The following is a 22,462-nucleotide window of genomic DNA, read 5'->3' on the forward strand; positions in this document are numbered from 1 at the left end:
ACCCACCCGCCCATTCAGCTTTCCTTTAAAAGGAAACCCACAGCACTGATAAGAAGGGAAGCAAGGGGCCGTCACTACAATTGTCCACGTGAGCATCCCTAGAGGAAAAGGGAGAACTAAGGCATGTTAAAGACATACTCACCTAAAGAAAGGAGTCTTGAAGCAATCACTACTGATTCATCAACATCATCATCTTCATCATCATCATCATCATGTCTTCTTAAGAGAAGGACCTCTCTTCTCCCACCAGTTGTGAGAGTACTAAAGGGTACTGAACAGCGTGGTTGATGCGCAGTTGTTAGCAACCTTCTTTCTGCCTTCAAGGTCAAAAGCGAGCTATTCGAAGAGGGCTTTGTCTGTGCTCTGATCTCCCATGATGCAACCCACAAACGAACTGCACTGTAGCTCCTCATGGAGCACAAGCATTTTAATGAAACTTCTAAGCAGGATTTAGATATTTTCAGATGGACAAAGGCAACACATTTCCAAACATCAGTAGGTTGTTCCAGTTTCAGTCTCTTCTAGTTGTGTGCATTTTTTCTAGCCAAAACTAGACCAACTCAAACTTATAAGCAATCCCAGGGCATTTATGACATGCACATCTTTCAAAAGCACGGAGTGCTTGAAATGTCCTCCAACAAGCAGCAGAGACTAGACACCAATCAGCATTTTTCCACGGGCAAAAATTACAATGCACAGAAAGCCAACACCAGAAATGCAAAGTGCTCATCAACCATGACAGCCTGAGAGGTTCATTAATGTTTTCTGAATCCAAGACTCCATCAGCTGCCATCTGTCTTCCAGGGTGACCTGTGTACCATCTTATTTTTGTACAGATTGGAGTTGAATTAAGACAATAACCTATATAGAAGAAAAAATTACTTTTTTTTTGTTGTTGTTGTCCAGTACCCACTTTCCTCTAATCTGAGAAATACCACACCATTAGACCTCTACCAATCAGTGGAGCATACAAGGTGTTGCATTCAGATGTAGTCTCTAAGGAACATTTCAGATATCACAGTTTAAATTATGGATCATGTAGATGGATTAAGGAGTTACTGTTTCCTCTTTTATTCCTTGTTAAGTGCTTTATGCTTGAATGATGCTTTTTAGGTGTCTTCTTTTCTTTTTTTTTTTTTTCCTTCCTTTTCGTTCACCTTTTATTATTTCAATAAACACAAAGATAAACAGAAAGGAGCTGGTGCAGTGCTGGGAGTTGGGTCTGGCTGACTCTTTCACATGGTGCATCCGGAGCTGCAGACTCCACCCTTCATCTGATTTATTTTAAAAGCCTGCTGTGTCCATTAATGGAAAATTGGACTCTGTTCAGGCTGTGATGGTGTCCATGGACAGGAAAATGGAAAGTTTCAGATTAAAGCTGCAGGAGGCCAGGAAGAAAAATATCTGGTGAATTTAATTGATGGTGGCAGTACAGTTATTACAGACAAATATTAAAGAAATGGCAATCTGTAACCCAAAGCAGATCCTTAGAAAGATAAAGGAGGGTAGCATGAAAGTCTTCAAGGCCACAGGGCTAAGAAACTAAAATATTCCTCACCAGGAAGTTCAGACACTTTGCAAAATGGATCTTTTGAGCATATACGATAGGACTTCTACCACTGTGACACTAAATTTGCTAACCATCCAAGTTACTCTCTCCTTAATTTCTTAAAGATCTGAGACACAGCTGATGACACTTGGGCATCCCCTGCTCGCTTTTGTACCCATCACTAGATTTAAGAAAATGATAGAAACCTCAGAGACATCATTCTCTAGTTTCATTAAAATAAGCAGCTGAGTAGCTGGAAGAAGTCATGGTAGTAGCCTTTACTGAAGACCTGATCAGACACTGGAGAAGCCTATCAAGGCACATGGAAACCCATCTACACCTGGGTTGCTGCTGTCTGCAGAGAAGACGACAGTAAATCAGTGAACAGACTTTTCAAAGTGCAACTGAGCTTAGATCCTAGCAATGAGATTGTTAAGGGGAAAAATAGATAAAGAAAAAGCTGAAAAAACAAGCAGAATTGCTGTTCTTAAACCTGATTGATTTAATAACAATACTGTCCTCAGGGTTTTTTTTTTGCAGGTAACAGTGTAGCAATAAATAAAAGAAATATTATTTTTAGCATAACTTTAACCATGGCTATTTGTATAGGACTACTATAGAACATAGGTTGAGATGAAGCCAGTATGATGACATGGAAACTTAATAGATCCTACACCAGAAAAATACCCCCAAACTCTAAAACCTTAAAGAATGCTCCAGCTGAAATCTCATGCCATGGTTTTGCTTTATTGTTTGTTTTTAAACCATCACATGGAAAATGATGATAGAATTCTATAGCAGGAATATATTTTTGGAGTGGTCAAAAATATTTCAGAGTACTTTGACCCTTCCTATTAAGGCAAGACAGCTGAATCTACAGCCCCCGAAAGAATTTGTCATGAAGTGAGTTCATGAAGTCTCTCAGAGACCAACATGACAGACATTGGCTCTTTAAGAGTATGTTCCCTGCTCTTCTTTCCCTAAAAAACATAATCACTTGCAAAACCCTTCCAGTCTTTACCTTTGGGTGAAATGACTGAGTGGACTGGGAGCTGCTGCAGTATAATATTCCCTTATTTTCCTCCTCCTAACTGAAGTCACAGCCTAAGACATTCCCACCGGCACAACCATCTGTTTAAGGGAGCTGTATCTAGCCTGAAGACCGTACAAAGTGAATAGTGTTATGATTGACTGATAAGCGATTTAATTTGCATCATTTTAAAAGAAGATGTGATTTATTAACTCACTGTGCAGAACCCGGTAATAGACCCGAGCTTCCTCTAGTGTAGAAAACTCTCCCCATTTTGCCATGGGCTGCTGAAGCCACACATGCCGGCGGGAAGAGGTTGCACAATCATCTTGGCTGTTTTCCACTGCATTTACTCCTTTAAAACTGACTTTCCATGGTTTCAAAGAGACGTTTGAACCAGAATGGTGCCCTTGTGTCACGTTTTCAGAAACAAGAAAAGTAAAAAAAAACATGAGAGAGATTTTGAAGGGAAAGGGGAAGAGTTATTTTCTACCTTTTATGCCAATTTCTGTGGCAGCAGGTTAAGGATGTCTCTGTCAAAATTTACAGTGGCGCTGCCTTTGTAATTCAGCATTTGCTCTGGTGAACTACACTGCTTTTCTCCAAAGATTTCTGAATCACAGAGGGTTTGTTTCATGGGTTTGTTTGTTTCTTTTAACCCAAAAGAAAACAATATAGTTGAGTTTTTTCCATCTGAGAGGCTTCAGTAAGCAACTTACCCATACAGCACGGCTATTCACAACACAAGCCATTCAATTCTTTGCTCAGCAATTTTAATATTCCACTTTGAATACAGCTGAGCCACATGAAATTCTGTTGTGTAAGGCTCTCCTTGAAAGTAGAGATTTATTTTCTTTGGTTACGGCTCATCAAGTCTTGAGGCTACAACCATCTGTATTAATCTCCGCACAGTCTGTTCTTATTCATCATCAATAATAAGCCCAAGGAGCACCCATGCTGAAGACAGTATGAACAGACAAGTATAATAAAGAAATAAAAGCTGCCTTGCTGAAATTTTTAGCTTCTGTGTCTATCATACATCCTAATTCTCTGAATATAACTGGAGACATTAAATGAGAGAAAACAATTAACTTTGCCCTGAAGTAACATAATGCTTGAAATACAAGTTCAACTCCATTTTTGGACTAGCCGTCACTGGAATGATTTGCAGATCTCAGTGTTCAGCACTGCAAAAGCCAGAAGCAGGATGGCAAAGAGAAGAACTTGGATGCTGTTTTCTTCTGCCTGCTAAAATTTATTGTGTTTCTCACACAGGTATCGAGACGTCCTCCACTAACTACACAAGTCGACTGGGTCATTCAAAGTGCTGGCAAGCGAGATCCAGGGCAATGCCTGCAGAGTCACATACAACTTTACCTCTAGCTTGATCTCCAGTGACACTAAAATGGGGTTGGCATTTCTGTTATTCAGCTTAAGTGAAGAAACTCACTGTAAGGTCCGATCACAGGGAGGAACACTGGCAACATGCTGACAGCCCTTCTGCTGGCATTGGACTGCCTGCAGGGTTGCAGACTCATGGGGATGGAGGGTCTCAGTTAAAATTTCTTCTGACTGCTCTAACCTGAATGAACTTTATTTGCCAACTTGTGAATTTATGGAGGTCACTGGCACAGAGGCACAGGGACCCCTCCCCTGAGAAGGCAAGGAGCAGACTGATTTCTAGGCATCAGCAAGGGAGAGGTGACTCCTTGAGAGTTTTCCATGCCTTGTCTGAAGCCAAAACTCACCTCTTGGTGTCCCAGAAAGTGCATGACAGAGGAACAGCAAAAATCCTTTCTGGTTCCCATCTCCAGCCAGGGCTACAGGGGATGATTAGCCAGGCTTAGTCTACACAGCTTTCAAAGGAAGGTCTGCAAAATATTTGCCTTGCGGTGTTTCCCACCCCAGACAATGAATGCTTTCTGCTTTTGCGATGTGACTGCTAATTACAGTAGCATAGTTCTTGCATTGGGCACTTGCAAGTCTGCAAAACATTTCTGCTTAACAACAACTTCATGCTTGAACCACAGTGCTCTTACCAGAAACTTTAACCCTCTTGTTAATCTATCTGGTGTTAGTGATACTCTTGTGCTTAGGCATAGCAAATGGCATTCCCAGCCCTCCACCTTTCTTTTCCATCTTTGCCTAATGAGCTTAACTCCAAACTACTAGTTTCTCAAATTGAATATCCATATCCTCTGAACAACATCAACCCTTCTCCTTATCAGTTTTGAAGGGGTTGTGCTGGAGGCTTGTTTTATTCAGTCAGCTCGCCTCAGGCAGGCACTGTTCTTACACAGTATCACAAGGCATTGGATGCCTGCAACTCCAGTATAAACAAACTTGTTGGTGCACCAGCTTTCCTCATCGGCAGTGGGTACAGAAATCAGAAGTGTAAACAGGGATCAAACTCCTACAGGAAAATGGGCCTTATATCTGCTTCCCAAGGTGTACTGACCCGCAAGTACTTGAACCAACATGAATCTTAGGGTAGAGCAGCCGCCTCTTCATCAGCCTCATCGGTGAAAGTGAAAGTTTGCCTCCCGCTCAAAATGATGTTTGTGGGGAGTCATGAAAGGTATGGGACTGCTGATGGCAAACAGCAGGAAGAAAAGCTTGGGTATTCTCAGTTTTTGACATTAGGCAGTGTCTCCTACAGTCATGTCTGTGAATGCAGTCACGGGATTTCATCCATTGCCAGGTGGGAGTGTTAAGAGGCTCGCACCCATTTTACTATATTCTTCTCTATACAGGCAACAAGCTAGCAATCAAACAAGTTCTGACCTATATGTTTCTAAATGACAGAGCGTAAAACAAAATATACTAAGCATGCTCTCTGTGTGGTTTTTTTGTATACCATCAAATCAAGAACTTAACATGCCAACTGGCTACCTCCACCTATTCTGGAAGCCAAGATGTTTATTAAAAGGTAGAACACTGTGTGACTGCTTCCCATCCCAGATAGTAAGGAGAAGGTACACTCCCCACCTCAGTCACCTTGGTGATCAAGAATAGGACAAGACAGCACAACTTTTTCACCACCATTCTTCCAAAAACCAGTCCATTTTCTAGAAAAATTAAGGCTTCCACAATGTCATTTTCAAAGCATAGTTAAAAAAGAGTTAAGCTTCTCAAACCAGACAATCAATATGGAAATGGTTACACAACCTTCATGGGCTCCTCTAATTCCTTTTTGGGACTAAACAGACGTGTATTTATAATATACCCTAATTAAAAAAAAACAAACAAAACAACAAACAACAACTATGAACAAGCAATACATTTTTCAGAAGCAAATCTCATCCCATTTTATCGCCTGGTACAAAAGTATTTTGGCCTCAATATTTTTCCGTCCTGCCCCCAATCTCCTTCCTCTCATCCACGCCTTCTTTTCAAATAAAATGAGCCTGTCCCTGTGTCTACCCTCTGGAACAGGATTAAAGTTTCACACTGATCCTGTTGCCTGGTTTACAGTAGCAGATGATCTGTTTGAAAGCTGTTCATTCATTTTCTGCTCTGGGCAAGACAAATTTGCCATGGAGTTTTCTTCACCCCACTATCTCCTTTAGCTTATAGGTACAAGAAAGCTGAAGGAAACCTTTCCTCAGCACTTGGTGCAGCTCCCAGCAACTAACTTTTCTATGACACTTAATAAAAGCATCCTTTTCAAAACATGTCCTATGTTGACATCACATTTCTTGAATTCTTTAAGTCTTCTTGTTTGAGGATGGGAAACAAGAACATAAATATATATACACTCATCCACCAACTTGGACATAAGTATTTAAAAGAGTAATAGTAAAACAGAACTGTATCCCTTACCAAGTGTTTTAATAAGTCCATCGCTTTATTTAAAAATAATTTTAAAAGCTACGATCACTTGCTCTGCAGATTTTCAGCTTCAGTGTTAAACTGGTCCTGAAGGATTGGCATAGATTCTCTTCCAACATGAAGCACAACAACCATGCAGCAATAAGCAACAACAGAATTGCTTCAGTGGTAAGCATCAGGTTCATCTAATTCATTTAATAACATTTTCTGCTGGAAGCTATGTCACAGCTGCCAGATCCAGAAGATTGTTTAGAAACAGCCTCTCTGTTGGCTGCATTTTACTAAGCCACTTGTAGTCAACATCCAGCAGCTTTACTATTTCAGTCTTCTTCCGATGGCACTTGGCTTTAAGTAGAGGCTCTTTATCACAAAGGCCAGCCACATGCCTGACTCATGCTTCTGCGGCAGATAATACAAGCCTTGCCCCAAACCAATTACTGTGGAATTAAAAAAAAAAAAAAAAAAGACATTTGGAAAAATAAAAGTGCAAGCAAGATAAGATCAAAAAGACATTACATGATTCAGGACCATTTCTGTCAGAGTGGTTTGATTCAAAACCAGTGGATGTGAAAATAATGTGACAGGACAGCCTCCAGGGATCTGCTGCCTCTCAGAAAGACCAGCACACTCCAATTTCTCTCTCTCACCCCTTGTGCTGATGGCCCAAGAACTGGGGAGCCTTCAGAAGGTAAGTTTCTCAAATGACAGATACTGACAAAACCACAGGTTCTTCTACCAGCTGAGCTACAGACCCATTGCTTTGCATTCAGGCATTAATTGGTGTCATTGCATCTTTGGAACGTAAAGTAACTTCTCCTTCCTCAGAGCTGTGTGTCTATCTGACTGACTAGAAAAAAGGTCAATTAGATATAAATAATCCATCTTTGCATATTCGTTCTCTCAAATTACTGAACATAATTGTTCACTAGTCTTGCAAGAGCCATCATAAGCTTGAATTTCTGAGGTTTCCTGCTTCCAAGATCATTATAACAACCTGAAGTTTGTTTTTTACCATGCACTATCCCCCCCTTCTGAGGCAGGGCTGAATTAAAGATCAGGCTGCTGCTTCCTCAGGAAATCATGAGGTTTGCTCTGCCCCATCCCCTTCAGTCACCAGCCTCCACAAGCAGCCAGTACTTGCCTGTCCTCCCCATGTTTCCCCTCTGCTGTAATCGCCTCCTGGTCTGGGGCTGCTTGCTGCTGGGCCCAGGGAGCCCAACCAGTGTCTCTCTGTACCCCCTCTCCCCTGGGTGCTGCTGGTGGGAATGCACCCCCCTTCCCAAGGGCAGCAGTGGGGGCCCAAGGTCTTCCCACAGGTGCCCTCCACAGCTCACCTTTAGATTTGTATGGCAGGCCTGTTCTGAACTGCCAGCTGAGTTGCCATCTCAGGGCTTTTCAAATGCTGCAGCTCACCATTTCCAGGCTGATGTCCCCACCCTAGCACACATGCATTGACAAAGGCACCACTGTTCCAACAGCCAGAAGCCCTCCAAAGGGCTCTCTCTCCACAATCTCTTCCCCTACAGCAGGGCTAACCTTCCGACGACGGCTCACAGGTAACGTCGCTTAAGGACCCTTTGGCTGCAGGCACTCCCACAGGGGTGGCTGCCACACCAGACTCCTGGTTCTGATGTCACCTCTGCCATGGCCTGAGGAAGAAGGAAGCCAACCCATTCCTTTACACAACTCTGAATATGCACAGAAGGATTCTGAAGGCCCTCAAGCTTCACTTCCACCCTACTTCAAGTCTTCAGCAAGACTGACAAGCCTCGTGCTGGTCTGCAAGATTTATACTCACCTGAAGCAGGTCAGGTTGGTTCAGAGGGTGTTTTTTCTTCCCAGCCATGTTTGACAGAGGAGCCCAACTCCATGTTAACTCTGCTTCCTTGATTTATGTGTCAAATCAATTTAAATCTGCAGTATTTTATTTACATCAAGCAGAGTCTTAGAAACGCACATTGCTTAGAAAAGCACATTGCACTAGGGCACAAAAATGAAAGCAGACGCAAACGGCTCACTGTTGTTTAACATGCATGAAGTTAAATAAAAAGGTAGTGCACTTACTATGCAGGGAGATACTAATTCAGCAGCTGCAGAGGCTGAATTCTCCCAAAGCCCAGACAAAGTAACGCCTGTTGCAGCCAAACAACCTTCCTACAGCTGCCACAAGCACACCCTCTGCAATTAAAATGCTACAGCAACCCTGGCTGCTGATTTGAACACTGGCTTTCCGCTGAGACCACCAGCAAAAAAGCAAATGGGCTGTTCTGGGTCTTGGTACATTGCTATGAACAGCACAAACAAGAGAGAAGAAAAAAAATCCAGGCTGCAGCCTACCCTTGAAAGTTATGCAAGAGAGGTACACGATGAGCTTTTCCCACAGCAAAGGTTCCAGCTATGATTGCAAAACCTCAGCTATCACACAGGGACTCTCATGAGGTCTCCCAGGGTCACTAGTCATTTCAGAATCAGCAGAAAGGTGGCACAGCAAGGATCCTACCATATTGTCACAACTGGCTGGCAGAGCTAGTTGTCTGGGGAAGGCCAGCATGCTGCAGCCATCACTGCCAGCAATGTCTGAATTTACAGACTGGAAGGCCATTAGGGGCCATGGCCGATGTGTCTTGGCTCATTGGGCTTGAGTATGGGCTCAACCCGTGCTATGTGGATCATGTTGGTTTCAGGACTAGTGCTCAACTTCAAGCACATGTTTTTTTCATGCTTGTCTCTCTCTCCCCCTTTCTTCCCAAACCTGAATTTTACCACCTGGCAAGAAAATGGCTCACTCCAAACTCAAGCCAGAGCGTGACCCAACATACATGGACAACATGTCAGTATAAACAGACCCCTTGTGATTAATTGGGATAAACTTAGGTACAATACAGGCCAGAGTACTTCTCTGAATTCTCCTTTTTAAACTACAGCATTTTTTTCTGAAAACCAACTAATCTTTACCTAGAACTCCCCAGTCATAAAATTGACTGCAATCCTTTGTAAAATTTACCTTCTTTGTTAAACTATGGTGTTTTATTTGACGTTTAAAATAATAGCCCTACTTTAAAACCCAGCTGGTGGAATTTGTTAGATTGAAGCAGATATGCCTCCACTAACTGTAGCCTTCTAAAAGCCATGTGTCTTGTCTAGACTAGTCACCTGGTTTCCATCTACAGAGAGATAAGCACTTCCAGAGGGTCTTTCAGTCATATTAACACAGCAATCTATTCAAGAAAAATCATCTCTGTGAGGGCACTCCTCTCCTTCCACTGATTATGAAGGAAAATTTGTCAATTTAGATTAAGGGAATAAACTTTAGATATCTAATGTCATGTGAGACAAGTCCTTCTCCTCACTGAAGATTTGTTATCAAGCTCCTTTTACCATGTAGACCTTCCCCACAACATTATCAAGTCATTCTTTAATATTACTTTCACACAGATTGCTTTCCCAGGCACTCATATATCAAGACTAATTTCTAACAGCCATTAAGCAACCAGAAATGAAATTATTTTAAGAACTCTTGAGATGAATTGCCTTACACTCTTTATGACATTCATTCAAGGCTCATAATCTTTGTTGCCTCTTGCAATAATTTAAGAGACAAACCACTGCTGGGAACAGTATGTGTCCCTCCACCCCCTCCAGCTGACAAAAATTGCAGATTTTAAGAGAAATCTCAGAGAATGGGAGAGGAAAAAAATACACAAAGAGCAATCACTACAGATACTGAGATTTATTGCTGATTTCCCCATTCTGCAAAGCTGTCAGACTGCCGCAGTTCCAGAAGGGGATTATCTCCAGAAGCCCCATGGCCTCAGTCACCGTGCCAGTTCAGATGACGTGACTAGAGACCTGTGTGTGGCAGCTTGCTGCTTACAGAACAGTTGGAGACAAAATTCATCCTTCCTGATCCTGCATTCATAGCAGGATCTGGGCTCTGACATTGTTTGGTACAACCTGCTGTCAGCTTCCAACAAAAAAACTGGGGGCATCCTGTGGGGAATGCTGCTTTTCCTGAGTTCAGTTCCCTGTGCAAGAAGCTGCTACTGAGAGGTTCTCAAACAGAGCCATCAGCATGAGACAGTGCAGCTTTTCCTTAACCACATCAATCAGAAAGAGTTTGTTTTGTGCTTTGAGGCAAAGGCTCCTAACCATACTGCCAACTATGCTGCTCCCTTACCAGCACTATTAATAGCATAGTTTTTCTTTCTTAATAGAAAACAATAGGTCTCTTTCCTCATGTTTGGTTGCACTTCTTCATTCCTGCTGCTGCATTTTATCCAAGACAGGGTCTCCAGGCTGCAAGTCAGCTCTTTTTCCAGCTGGTGAGATCTGGTTCCTCTTTACATGCCTGTCCTTTCAGTGTAAACAAGCAAAGCTTCTCCAACTCCACTGATCACAAGGCTGTAAACAAAGTATAACAAAAATTTACCATCAGGCAAGTCCGTCTACTTGATACAATGCCAAACAGCACATTAAGAGAATAGTATCATTTTGTTTAAACACATTTCAACCTAGAGACAGTAACCCAGGTGATTTTTTTCATTTGTCTTGCTAAGAAAAGGCTGAAACCAGAAATGTCTCATTTAACTGATCTCCTCAGAAACTACCCTTCCTATATTTTAAGGCTGGTGGTATTCACATGAAAATACACAGACAGAAATCTAGATAGAGAAGGTTGCACCTAGTTACAAGAATAGATGCACAGCCATACACTAGCAAGAATAGGAAAGGCAAGAGAGTTTGAACTTTGTTAGGTTAATTATTCTCCCTTGCAGTCTCTGTTTGCCTTGTATCCAGAAAACCTGCCACTTGACAAAGTCAGGAGGAGATGTAAAGCCTAGGTTGTGGGGACTGAGGAAATGGGGAAAAAGAATTTTGCTCTGTGGAGATCCCCCTGGTGTGGAGAGTCCAATAGAAATTCCCAGGTTTGCTTCTCTTTGTGAGGAACCTGGTGAAAGAACCTGCTCCAGATGAGACAGCATGTGTACCCACGCGTGTCCTTCCCATGAAGCTCACAAGCGCAGTGGCGGCACTAACGCTCCTCCCCAACACTCAGGCTAGAGACAGGGCTCCACATCAGGATGAATAGTTTTGCAAACAAAACCATTCACCGAAATATGCTATCAACCCACTCAATCCACGCAATAGTTAATAATCCCCAAATCGCCTCTGCTGTCTCTCATAGCTGACAGGAATGTGATAGGATACTGACTCTTCTCCCCTGTTAAAACAGTGCAAAGCTGAGTGCACTGACCTTTCATCTTAGACTCATGGCTGAGTTAGCTTATGAAACAAAAAAGCTTCTTAATGAACTTTATAAACAAAACAAACTTCTGTTAAATTCATTTGTAAGAGGGTTGGTTTTTTTCTTGGGAAAAAAAAAAGGCATGTAGAGCTGAAGGCTCTCTGGTCTTTAATAGCATTACAACCACTTAAATCTTAGCTTTGGTGAGCTGTTTTAAAAATCACATAATTGCCCTTGTTCCCAAGAGGAACAAACATTGTATAACAACAGCACAATATCTTATAATTACAGATTAAACAGCCCTGGAAAGTAGGTGCTACAGACAGTCTGCATACAGTCCACTGTGGAGACAGACTACCTTTGGGTGTGGAATTACCAACATGGAGCAAAGGGCTGTGAGTGCTGCAAGCTTTTCAGAAAGATCTAAAACACATGAGTCTATTCTCCAGTAATCGCTAATAACCTCTGAGCACTCTTCTCTGGAGCAGGTTAACCCCCATGTCTTGCCTAGATTTCAGCTCCAATTATAAACATACCCTCTGCATTAACTCCTTTGGAAGCTAAGGTTGGATAATGTATCCTTCATCCTAAAGAAAAAAACCCACTGTATATAGGAAGGCCTAAACTAAACAGAACCTTAGAAATTACTTTTTTTTTTTTTTTTCTATAGATGAATTGTTTTCCACATCATTTTTAATAGAGGCTTTAAAAAACAAAACCTATGGCTAATTTATCATTCTAAAAATTAGACTGGCAATTCTGTACAAAAGATAGTAAACGGCACAGCCCTGTTCTGTAAAAAGGTGCCCACGTCTAAATCGTTCTTTAATATCTATGTCCTGCATCAGAGAAGAAGAATCCCTGTATGAAGGACTTGAAGTCTCAGGTATCCACATACCCATGCAATCCAGATTACTAGGCCAACTGAAACACTGTTATAACTTCAAGAAGAAGCAGAGCAAAAAACATGGCTAAACGCCAACCTTTGATTTACCTTCAATTTACCATCTGGCCAATCCTCCAGCTTCTGTTTATTGGGGGGTGACAGCTAACTGCATTTGCCTGTCACTCAGAAATTAACATGCGATATTGTCCATGACAACAGCGGAGCAACACTAAAAAACTCAGTGATTAATGATCTCATGAGTGCTTTGCAGCTGCTGTCATCTAACAAACTATTTCCAGAGCTTTGCTGATAAGCCAAAGCACTGCTGATGCACAAGCAATAACAGAATTCAAAGATATAAACAAATAAAAGAAATGGTTATATTTTTGAATTATGACAAAGCGTAAGAGTGGCTCAAAGGCTAAAGCAAAGTTGCTTTGAAAGGTACAGATGTGTTCATCATTTATATTACTTTGAGTGCATATAGGGTGTATAGTATGTGTGCAACTCTACGGGTCCATGTGCTCACATTAACAAAGGTACACATGATTTTTTAGTATATGTGTCAGTGAATACATACATATTATAAAAGCCTACCTCTAGCACGCACATGACAGACCTGCACAAAGACATGTAAAACATGATGAAGAGAGGCAAATTAATGGCCTAGATTAGGAGTGTTGTAGGTGCATTGACATTAGTTTAGCCTCTTACACACACAGGCCACATAATGGTATTCCTAGAGCTAAAAAAAATACATGACTTACTTTAGTACTTGAGATTACATGTGCATAACATACATATGGGGATGCATATTCACACATATATATGGGGCTAGTTTAAAATGAGATTCTCCTTCCGGTAACTTTATCACACCATTCTTTAGGATGGCAATCAAACTAACTCTAAGGGGGGGAAAAAAGAAGCTTCAAGTTTTTCAAAAGTAAGAAGATTTTTATTTCCGGTAACAAATCCATCCTCAGAGATATATGCCTAACCCTGTATCTAGTTGTTATTTGCATGGCAAAAGCATTTAGGAGCATGAACCATGGGCTGGGATTCCCTTTCACTGGGTGCTAATACAAACACAGAGCAAACCCACTGTCTTTGACCAAAGCAGTATGCACCCCAATACTGTATATTACTACTGAAAAAAAATCAGGTTAGGTGCCAGATACAGCTTTGGAAAAAGTTAATTATCGTTATATTTCTACTGTTTTCATTTTATGCATTCACAGTACATACTGTGCTAGGGAAACTTGAATGCACTCTATTGGTTAAAAAGATGCTGTCACCAAACCATGACTCCTGTGTTTTATTTCCAGTTCTGCCACTAATTTATAGTGTGACTCTGAATGGGTCATTTATTCGCCTATTGCATCCATTTGTCTAGCTGTAAAACATGCTGAGTGAATTGTGGTGAGGCTTAATGTCCAAAATGTCTGTGTTCTCCCACAGAGGCAGAAGAAACACTCTTTTACTTGTATTACTATACTGCATCCATCACTGCACACCTGGTTCTCCTTACATGCAAAGTATTACTGGCACTAATAGAACCTGACATTTAAAAAGTATTTCCACATGAAGCACCGTGTGGAAATTCATTTTTACTGTTAAGAAAAAAGCTCACGTAGGCACTTACCAGGAAATTGTTAGTACATTGGCAGTCATGACAAAGAAGAACGGTGATAAGCTAGCAGTGATAACCTGTTAAATTGAAAGGAAAAAAACCCCACTTTGTGAACTTGTGATATCACAAATGAAATTTGAAATACTTTTACTGAAATTAATTTTCTGCATGTGCAGTCGCATTCTTTTTCTTTTCTTTTTTTCCTTTGTTTTCTTAACCATTAGATGCAGTATCTAAAATAGATAGTCAATGGGCAGGAGAAACCCATTGAGTCTATGCTAAACAGTGAGACATTGCTAAACACTCCTGCCCAACCTTCCTCCTAACGCAAGTACAGAGACTATATATAGGCACCTCCATTCCCCTCTGGCCAGCGTGAGGCAGGCCAGAAACAGCAGAAAAAGACCCAGCAGATAGGGACACAAGAGCTGTGCAGCCAGTTTAGGGCAGGAACATGACTGTGGGATATTGCTGGGAAAGCACATGCAAAACACGCTGCTCATTAGGCTGGGAAACCAATGGAGAAAACAGTATGACGGTCACGCATCACAGTTCGATTTTGACTCCTACAGAAGCCAGGACACAGCAGAGGCAGAGCAGGGAGCCAGAGCAGAGGGTCCCTTATCACACATCCCAGCTGGCCTGGCCTGGCAACCTGCTAGCTTTTATTTGCTGAGAGCAGACTAGGGAGAGCAGTCAGATCCTGGGCTTGAAAAGCCTTATATTTCTGAGGAGAATGAGGCTTAAAATGTGTTTGTGGTTGTAGAAAACCCAAAAAAAGGAATAGGGTATGGAGTAAAGAAAAACAGCACAACTTCAGCAGGTTTATATTACAAATCGTTCATTACACTGAGGTGTCCTGGGCAGAGAAGCTAGGAGCAAATGACTTTATATTTTTGTAGTACTCATCCCAGAAACAGCTAGATCCCGACACACAACGGTTTGTAACAGATCCCTGCCTCAACAGCTATGGAGCTACCACATCTGCAGGCTGAGAGCAGCGTTGGACATTTTGTTGCCAGATGGATAATGTAAAATGGAAAGAGTTCAGAGAACAGTGACAAAGTCATTAGATGGAGGGATTGATTTTCAGTCAACAGTTAGGATAAGCAATGCCTGTGGGAAAGGGAGACCTGGTAGTGATTTACAAATACTTGGGAAACACAAGCACTGAGGAATGAAAGGAACTATTTAGGATAATGTAAAATTGCCCAAGGAAAAAGATGAAATTAAGAAACAAAACATTTAAACAATTATCAGCTAAGATTTCCTAATCGTTGTTTGTCTAGTTGACTCCCAGGGGAGGCAGCAGAAAATTAATTCCGTAATCTATTACTTGTTAAAACACTACTACATGTGCAGCAGGGAAGCAAATGCCCTTTTAGCGTAGACTCTCTGAACTAGAGACTAACCAGAGCTTGCACTAACAGTTTCTTAGCCAATACCCACTACATTTGTTATGGCTGCATTTTAAGAGACAGGATTCTGAATCTGCCTGGAGTGTAATCAGTGCAGGATCATGAGTGGCAACGGATGAAGAAGAGATGGTTGCACGTCACTTATCCAGCCTCACTTAGTTAGCTGGAGAGAGGACAATAATCTAAAGCTAGCAATGAGACCATGCAATGGCAGTCAATGACACACAGGAGTGGTGGTGCTCAGTAGGGACTGTACAGTGAGTGCCTCCTCTGGCCTGTTTGGGGACGTTCCCTACTTTAGGGAGATTCACAGAATCACTGAATCAACTAGGTTGGAAAGGACCTTGAAGGGTCTGGAGCACGTGTCATACGAGGAGTGGCTGAGGGAACTGGGGTGGTTTAGTCTGGAGAAGAGGAGGCTGAGGGGAGACCTCATCGCCCTCTACAGCTACCTGAGAGGAGGGTGCAGAGAGCTGGGGATGAGTCTCTAACCAAGAAACAAGCGATAGGACAAGAGGGAATGGCCTCAAATTGCACCAGGAAGGTTTAGACTGGATATTAGGAAGCATTTCTTAACAGAACAGGTTGTTAGGTGTTGGAATGGGCTGCCCAGGGTTGTGGTGGAGTCCCCATCCCTGGAGGTGTTTAAGAATCATGGTGACATAGCGCTGAGGGACATGATGTAGTTGGGAACTGTCAGTGCAAGATTAACAGTTGGACTAGATGATATTCAAGGTCCTTTCCAACCTAGTTGATTCTGTGATTGTTTTTTTTGTCCTCCTAGACATTACCATGAATCACACCCTGACTGTTCTCCATTTGCCTATAGCACAGGCACCTTGCAGAGGGAATGAGGCAGCAGATGGACTCAATCCAGGAAGGATACCACAAGAATGCAGATCCACTCCATTCTTGCCCAGCAATCAAATTGCTGGTATCAATACAACCATACACACGCTTCCTGATATGAACTGTTCTTTCATCTGACCTAAGTATTTGCAGACTGCCTACCACAGTAGTGTACAACATGGGCAATGCTGTAAGTCGAAGCTAACAGAAAAAGTGAGCTCCTACTCCAGGGGAAAATCAAGGACATGTATCATCTCTACTCCTACAGCCTGCTATGTATACATACAAGCAAACATACAACTAAACAGACACACACAAAAGAGACTGACAGAGGAGAAGGACAAGTCACAAACAGAGCTATTCTTCAGAACTCAACAAGATGGTATTGCAACTGTCCACATTCAAGTCATATGCTGGCCTATCTCATAGTCATCTGCAGTCAGAGTGAGCTGACAGCTACTCCCAACAGTGCAGTTACCCATTCAGGAGCTGAATCTTTCATGCACTTTACCTAACTACAGCTCCTAGGCTAGATACACATCAGTTCAAATGCAACCTTCTAAAATACATCCACATCTTGTTCTAGCAGGCTGGATTCTGACCTTATACACCTTGCAGCAGCTCCACTGACCTACAAGAAACTATTTCTCATTTACATCAGTGGGAATGATTGTAGAATTAACTGCACTTAGGCTAATGCTAATTTATTACATAAAAATATACAAATATTCATTGCCGAGCATGTAAACAGGAACTAATGAGGGATGGCAGCTGTGGTATTTACAGAGCATACTTTTCTTTAAGCTGTTCTCCTGAAAGAAACTGAAGTGCTGTATTAGAGAAGAGAACTTTAAGTTGTTTCACCCGCTCCCTTGTAGAGTCGCGTTTATTAGAAACTTGAGGAAAAGCCAACAGCAGAGAAACAGGCATTTAAGAACCCTCCAAAACCAGGCCTTATCAAAAACAATACACTATTCTACTGCAATCATCCCAAACCTTTGCAAAAATGCAAGGCTGTAGCCTTTTGGACTATTACAGCAGAACACTGTTGTATTTTTGAAAAATTATGTAAGAGTCTCTCTGTGCCAAAGGGAAACAAAATGTGGGTTGGAAGAGCACATGAAGTAAGCGTGTGTAAGAAAAAAACCCCAAAACAAAACAAAAGGAAAATACATTGCTAAAATGTCCACCTTTGATTGTTTATCTAAAAGAGGAATACATTTAAAATGAAAACAAGTTTTCAGGGACGCTAACCATATAATTTGTTCCAGAGAAAGAATCTAAAGTCTAGGGACATAGTTCAGGAGGTAATTTTCCTTTAAGTACATTTCAGCATTTTCCAAAGTGTTTTAAGTGCACGTTTAGTTTTAAAAAAAACCACCTACATTGATGTTCTGAATGTCCTTTAAAAAAACCAAAACCACAACAGGCTAAGTGCAGTAATCTCTCTTTCTTCACTTTAAAGGTCACAGTTGTCCTCCTAGGCATTCAGATGCCTTAGGAAAAGAAATGAGCTTGCAAGACAAAAGAAAACATGTCAAAGGGCAAACTAAAGTTAATGATTTCCAAATATATTTTGGTGCCGAATCTTTAAAACTAGGAGGTGGAAAGGAAAATGTTAATTAGCTATAACCACCACATTTTGAACAAAGGTCCTCAAGATTTTGACATACAGTCACTAATTCTATCAAGTGATACAGACTGGGTGGTTGAACCCCAACAATTTTAGAAACACGAATAGCTCCACAGACTCTGCCTACTAAATGGCTTAAAGGAACTGTGACCAGGCAGCACTGCAAAAGCTATTTTAAAAAACATTTGTACTGTGAACATTTCTAAAAAATTCTGACACAGCTTTCAGTGATTAGGAAAAAAATCGAAGTGTAGCATCATTTAACAATACAATTCCATTGAGCTGAAATTGTTTCTGATAAATCCTTTCAAACCCTTCCTTGCACCAAAAAGATTCAGTGATAGGAAAGACCTGCTTATTGTAACACAGAAACCAATGAGGCTGAACTCATTGTACCTAACGACCACAGACATGCAAAAGCTCTAGGGTTTGTATATTAGAGAAATCATGACCATCAAAGATAACTCATCAGAAGTTGATAAGACATGAACTATGGTGAAGCTTTAAGGAAGGATCATGAGGAACCAGTTAGGAGGAAAAGAAGTCTGTTTCCTTACTGGTGAAACGCCTGTCTGAAAGGCTGAGCTTTGGGTACAGGTACACCACAGTGGTTTCAAACTTCTTGGATAGAAAAGATTCAGACTCAGTTCCCCACAAAAGAGGTGAAAACTTCAGGCATTCCCGTCATTCTGGGAACAAAAGACATGTCTGGATGCCATACAACATCCTCCATACTGCTTATATTGTCATTTGCATTCAACAAGCTGCTTTGAAGGACAACACAGTGCCCAACTTCAGGATCCAAACAAAAGAAGGGAGTCAATTCCACAGGTCCAGAGTTTGCTCCTTATCAGGCTGAATTACCAGCAACAAGAAAAACGATGCCATCGCTGAAGTGCTGAGTAACAGACTAAGATTCATAAAGCAGAAATATCCTAAACTGCAGAAGAACCTGTTGCCCTGCAGGGACAAATCCAGCACATAAAATCACCCTTGCACGGGCAAAAAGGAGGCATAGGAAAGAATGTGCTCTCATTCATCTGCCGTGGTAAATTTGCTTTAGTGATTCATGAGTGGAAGGAGGCACTAATACCACTAGCTTTAAAGAGTTCCCAAGGAACTTTGATAGACAGACCACTATACAAGTTATGACATGAATGATCCCCTCCTTTCTCCTAATCATATTATGGTCAGACAAGAAAAAATGTTCAAATAATAAAGAAAAATTTATTTCATAAAAGTTGTTTTTAAGAAATTAGAAAAAAAATAGAAAATAATTTAGTTTTCTAGATAATGAAATAGAAATCAAAGACTGTTTGGAGAATTCTTTGCTGAAGGACCTTAAGAACAGGCAAGACCAGTGCTGAGCCATCTTACCTATCAGATCTATTTCTTGACCTCACAACATCAGAAAATTCTGATAAGTATGACATGTGGCTTGAAGACAGGAGATGGCATCCTAAGGGCTCCTGGTCCTTGACAAAGCAGAAACTTGCATCCTGGGAGATAGACATATGCAGGACTCTGCATTCTCTGCTGCCTTGCCTTCTCCACCGACCAGCTGTGGTTATCCCACTGCCTCTACAGTGTCAGTGCTTGATCAGTTCAAACCAGCCAGCACTGGCTAGATAAATGTGTCATTATTGACCAAGCTATCATTGATCCCTTCCATCCCTGACTTTACTATTAGAGAAAGATTTTCAAGCTGAAAAAGCTGGCTGTAGATCTTGAATAACCAGCATTTCTGAGGTGTTCAGGAACATGTTGTTTATATAACCAAGAACACAGATGAGGACATTTTCAAAATTTAGATTCTGACTTAATCTTCCTATCTGGAATGGAAAGATATGGGGGATTTAGCCCAGACATGACCATGATTTGTTAATATTACAACTATACTTGTGCATACCATATAAAAAGAATGTTTCCTCCGATTCACTGTTAAAACTGCTAGGAAGTTAAATGTCATAGTTCTTGCTGTACGTGAACATAGAATACTTTACAAAAGTTTTCCTTAGTTTGTGTACACAGAGCCAATCCTTGTAACCTCACTTTCCCAAACTGCCAAAACCTCTGTCCTTAGAAAAACACGTATTTTTTCCAAAGACACTGTTTTGAAATGGCTCATCAAGTTCACTCACTGTTCAAAATAAATCATTCTATTTATCACCAGGTCATCTTCTCAAAACATCAGGAAAAAGCTTCTGATGTACATAACCTTTGTTTTCATTCTACTGGTGGAATTAAAGCAATGTCAAGCTTTTTTTAAACATAATATTTGTTTTGTCCCTTTTCTGCATGTTTTAACCAGCTGCTAAGATAATCATCAAAAATCGCAAGGGAAATGGATCACTGTTAGTGCCACTGAAAACAGCTACATCAAGATAACCCAGCACTACCAAAAAGGCAAAAATTACAGCAGGCAAAGATCAGGAACAACACATACTCTTTTGTTTCTTGAGGGACAGCCACTGAAATAACTTCCCAGATTTCACAGTTATGTCTCTTTTGTATATAAGTCTACTTGAGAGTAAGCATATGTACATATGTGCCCACAAAATGTTCTGTCAGGTATGAAAAATCTAGCAAAATTAAATAAAAAACTTCAGAATAGGAAAAAAAGGAACAGTTAATCTTTTAATGCCACCTGCTGTATTCATTAATTCACATGAATTTTCTAAGCTATTAACACCATTCCTCCTTGTTTACTTATATTTTTCATCTCAGTGGAACTACTAGCCATTTCTATCTAGCTCTCTTCTGCTTTGCTGCATCCAAATTTAAGGCAATGAAACATTGCCAGATGGGTAACTTCTCTGCACCTTAGCAAGAATACTTTGATTCCGAAAGATCCAGCAGCTACAGAAACAAATGAACAAGGCATTGACTGGGATAGCCAAATACATGGAAGAACACTGAGAGACCCTGTCTAAACCCTTACTAAAGTGGTCCAGTGTGTACTGACAAGGCTTTTTGAAATAACCCAGACTTGAGAGATCTTCATAGAGCAGGTGCTGACTGTGAAGTTTCACAAACTGCAGAAAGTCAGCAACGAACAACAAGAGGCACCAATGACCACCAGTAAGCTCACTGATTGTGGAAGGCTGGTAGAGTCACTGGAAACCTGCCATGAGTTGACAGCAAAAATCCCTGCTAGAGGTGACAAACATGGTACACATCCTCCCTCACAAGAAAGATAGGATGGGACTAGAACTAAAGTCAAGTACACCTGGATTGCTTGTGAAAAGGGCAGGGAAAAAATAAATAAAGAAAAAGTGGAGAAAAAAAACTCACTATTTTTCTCCCATGGTCATCAATCAAAATATAGCACTGTTAACAGCTGCAGATACTGTACACAGGAGACCTCCTCCATCCTGCACAGTATCTGGATGAATCCTGCAAGCAGAACCAGACCAAAATCAACTAGCATTAACTGTTTAATTTCAGGTCAGCTTTGGGGATGATCTACCATGGAAATAAAACTTCCCTGGAAGCCTTCAAGCATAGTGCCTATTGCAATGAGAAGGCTTTCTGTGCATTCTGGATCATTTCTAGAGGTTCTAAGGCTTCTTGTAAACCATCTTTAAAATATCAAAGCAAATCTCTGGTTAAAAGAGATACAGCAAATGTGGGCAAAGTTCCTCCAACCAACTCTCCTGTAAAGTCTCCCTCCCCTAGAATCCAACTGATTCAGTTGTATTAACACATTGAAATGACCTGTGAGAGTTTTTAACTTTGTTCTGAGGGTCTGTTGTTACCAATCAAAAGGCAAAATAAAATATGCTGCTTAACCTAACAGTTTCAGGTGACAACGTAGCCCCCTGAAGGAGCACTACTAATAAATCCACTGACAAGGAAGGATTTTAAGCAGAGACACAGCTTTTTCCAAGAAAAAGTAATGAACCTTTAGCCTTGAACCACTAAAATAATGGCTCTTCCCAAAGGAAACAGCAATGCCATGATCCTGCCTGAAAAGCTGAGCAGCCCAAACAAGAAAAACAATCCAAAGTGAAATACATTGGAGAAGGAGGGAAAGCAAAGCAGGTTTTGCTGTCAATTCCACTCATTAGTTTAAAGCTAACTTGAGCATGTCTACTGCCTTACGCTCACAGCCTGACTAAAGTGCAGACATGCCCTACGGGTTTTTATTCCCTGACAGAATTAAGTGGAGACTGTCAGTCTATGAAATCAGCAGACAGTGCAATGAGTTTGTGCATTACAGCATACTTAGGTGCACATTGCTCATAGGTAGACTCTGCTCAGCTCTCCTGAAGGAAGAAAACCCTTTAACCCTCCCTGACACACACATTGTTACTTAAAGTATAGCTTGGTGATGCTGGCACTATGGCAACAGTGGCACCATGGCAACAGTGACAAGAGTCAGCAACTTG

At 41.2% G+C, this 22,462-nt stretch overlaps 1 protein-coding gene across 1 annotated transcript in view; it reads right to left on the reverse strand.

The window, feature by feature from the left end:
- Window positions 1–5,888: 5,888 nt before the first annotated feature.
- The window catches only part of TMEM241 (transmembrane protein 241), a 64,766-nt gene continuing 48,192 nt past the window's right edge, over window positions 5,889–22,462 (reverse strand). Inside the window, exons 15-17 of the mRNA XM_026842210.1 lie at window positions 14,184–14,248; window positions 13,139–13,160; window positions 5,889–10,811 (exon numbers count right to left, since the gene is read on the reverse strand). Coding sequence (XP_026698011.1) covers window positions 10,767–10,811; window positions 13,139–13,160; window positions 14,184–14,248 — 132 coding nt within the window. The 3' untranslated portion in view covers window positions 5,889–10,766. The remainder of the gene's footprint in view (window positions 10,812–13,138; window positions 13,161–14,183; window positions 14,249–22,462) is intronic.

The sequence above is a fragment of the Athene cunicularia genome (genome assembly GCF_003259725.1).
Source record: "Athene cunicularia isolate RWA chromosome 2 unlocalized genomic scaffold, athCun1 chr2_part1, whole genome shotgun sequence".
Classification (NCBI taxonomy): domain Eukaryota; kingdom Metazoa; phylum Chordata; class Aves; order Strigiformes; family Strigidae; genus Athene; species Athene cunicularia.